Here is a 2,690-nt window from a genome sequence, read left to right as displayed (position 1 = left end):
ATGGGTATACTCAACCCCAGTACTAGCTAAAGTCATTCACCCTCCAAACCACTAAAAACGGACCGATCTGGTTATCATCCACCAAAATACCTCCCTGCGCGGCACCGACCAATCCAATTTTGGGAGAGCCGTAAACGAGACACGGAGTAAGCAAGGAAGGAATTGAACCGGCGGGGTATCATGTCGTACTGAATCGGTCGATCTGCTGCTGCGAGGAAACGACACTGGGCGGGAGCAGGCCGCGGAGGCCGAGCCGGTCCCTCTCCGTCATCGAGAACGCCGTTCCCTGCAGAAGCAGCACAACCCGCGCGCGTCAGACCACCGCCGCGAAACCCTCTGCAAACGGAACGAGGAGACGACGACGAGCGAGTAGGCGCGTACCCGGTTGAACCATGGGTCGTGGAGGATGTCGGGGCCGCGCTTGTGAAGGACGACGGGGCGGTGGCACTCAGCCGTCACGAACGCCCGCGAGCGCTGGAGGAGAAGGCGGTGGAGGGCGTCAGGGGCGAGGGATCGCCGGAGGCTACGCGAGATGGACGACGCGTTCGCCATCCCCGCCCGCGTCCCGGCTGGTCCTGCTGCTAGTGGAGGCCGCTGCAGTTGATGCTGGTTCCTTCCTACCAGTGAGAAAGGGGACGCGTAGTCGTAGCTTTTTCTGTGCGATGTGCGATCGTGTTGGAACTATTCTCCCATTTGGGCGAGACGACGTGGGGGGTCTGCCGGTCGTGGCTGCCCATTGAGAAAATTACATCTACAGTAACTGAACTTAACTCTAGGATTCACTTTGGTCACTGTATTCATGAAATCGTGAGTTACGGTCACCGGGCTTGCTGAATCGGGTCACTATACGGTAACCCATACCGTTTCGGCTCGTATCACGTGCACGTGGACAAAATTGACGGAAAAAAATAATACTTGGACTTGCCAGTTGTACAGGACACGTCGAGGGTTTCTTCTCAGCCGATTCCCCTCTCGTTCCCTTCATCCGCCTGCTAAATCCCTAGCGCAATCTCTCATCTCCTCCCTTCTCGCTCGAGTCCAACAGTTGCATCCTCTGCTCCCCTTATCTCTCGTCAAATTGCAGCGACAAATTGGTTTCGGCCGCCATGTCCGGCGCGGGTAGCTCATCGGGGGCCGGTGTTGGTTGGCTCCCTTTGATCCAATGCCCTGATTGCAAGATTCGCCAGATTAGGCGGTTTGAGTCCACCACTGAAAAGCATCCTGGGTGGATCTTGTACAGGTGTATGAATCATAAGGTTAGTACAAGAACATTGACTGGATGTTGTTGTTAACTCTGCTTCCCTTTTCATTTGATTTTCAGATTGGTTCTTGATTTGATTTTGAGATATGTTCTTGATTTTGTCAAATAGGCAGGGAAGCAACCTTGCAACTTTTGGCACTGGGAAGCTAGTTATATTGATTATTTGAAGAAACATGGACATCTGAGAGGTGAATCTGTGGATAGTAAAGTAGTAGAGATGAAGAAAAAGAAGAACACGACAGAAGTAGATCCTGAAGATATGATGAAGATGTTGCTGCTGCTAAAATCACTTCCAGGAGATGTTGCAGACTTGGTTGCTGTAATGAAGATAGTAGTTGTACTGCTATTTGCAATGCTCTTTGTGTTAGTATTAGTTCTAGTTAGGATGTGAGTGTTGTCAATGTTGGCAATTGTTGCACTAAGTGAGAAGTAGACTTTGAAGGAAATATGCCCTAAAGGCAATAATAAAGTTATTATTTATTTCCTCATATCATGATAAATGTTTATTATTCATGCTATAATTGTATTAACCGGAAACATGATACATGTGTGAATACATAGACAAACTTAATGTCACTAGTATGCCTCTACTTGACTAGCTCATTAATCAAAGATGGTTATGTTTCCTAACCATAGACATGTGTTGTCATTTGATTAAATGGGATCACATCATTAGGAGAATGATGTGATTGACTTGACCCATTCCTTTAGCTTAGCACTTGATCGTTTAGTATGTTGCTATTGCTTTATTCATGACTTATACAAAGTTCCTATAACTATGAGATTATGCAACTCCCGTTTACCAGAGGAACACTTTGTGTGCTACCAAACGTCACAATGTAACTGGGTGATTATAAAGGAGCTCTACAGGTGTCTCCAAAGGTTCATGTTGAGTTGGCGTATTTCGAGATTAGGTTCTGTCACTCCAATTGTCGGAGAGGTATCTCTGGGCCCTCTCTGTAATGCACATCACTATAAGCCTTGCAAGCAATGTAGCTAATGAGTTAGTTACGGAATGATGCATTACGTAACGAGTAAAGAGACTTGCCGGTAACGAGATTGAACTAGGTATTGGATACCGACGATCGAATCTCGGGCAAGTAACATACCGATGACAAAGGGAACACCGTATGTTGTTATGCGGTTTGACCGATAAAGATCTTCGTAGAATATGTAGGAGCCAATATGAGCATCCAGGTTCCGCTATTGGTTATTGACCGAAAACTGTTCTAGGTCATGTCTACATAGTTCTCGAACCCGTAGGGTCCGCACGCTTAACGTTACGATGGCAGTATATTATGAGTTTATAGTTTTTGATGTACCAAAGGTTGTTCGGAGTCCCGGATGTGATCATGGACATGACGAGGAGTCCTGAAATGGTCGAGACATAAAGATTGATATATTTGAAGCCTATATTTGGATATCGGAA

At 46.9% G+C, this 2,690-nt stretch overlaps 1 protein-coding gene across 1 annotated transcript in view; it reads right to left on the bottom strand.

Moving 5' to 3' along the window:
- The window catches only part of LOC123044809 (NAD-dependent malic enzyme 62 kDa isoform, mitochondrial), an 8,230-nt gene extending 7,555 nt beyond the window's left edge, over window positions 1–675 (bottom strand). The window contains exons 1-2 of the mRNA XM_044467687.1: window positions 382–675; window positions 190–286 (exon numbers count right to left, since the gene is read on the bottom strand). Coding sequence (XP_044323622.1) covers window positions 190–286; window positions 382–552 — 268 coding nt within the window. The 5' untranslated portion in view covers window positions 553–675. The remainder of the gene's footprint in view (window positions 1–189; window positions 287–381) is intronic.
- Window positions 676–2,690: the final 2,015 nt, after the last annotated feature.

The sequence above is a fragment of the Triticum aestivum genome, chromosome 2B (assembly GCF_018294505.1).
Source record: "Triticum aestivum cultivar Chinese Spring chromosome 2B, IWGSC CS RefSeq v2.1, whole genome shotgun sequence".
Lineage (NCBI taxonomy): Eukaryota > Viridiplantae > Streptophyta > Magnoliopsida > Poales > Poaceae > Triticum > Triticum aestivum.
Note: the sequence above shows the minus strand (reverse complement) of the source record. Positions and strands in the feature narration are given on the sequence as shown.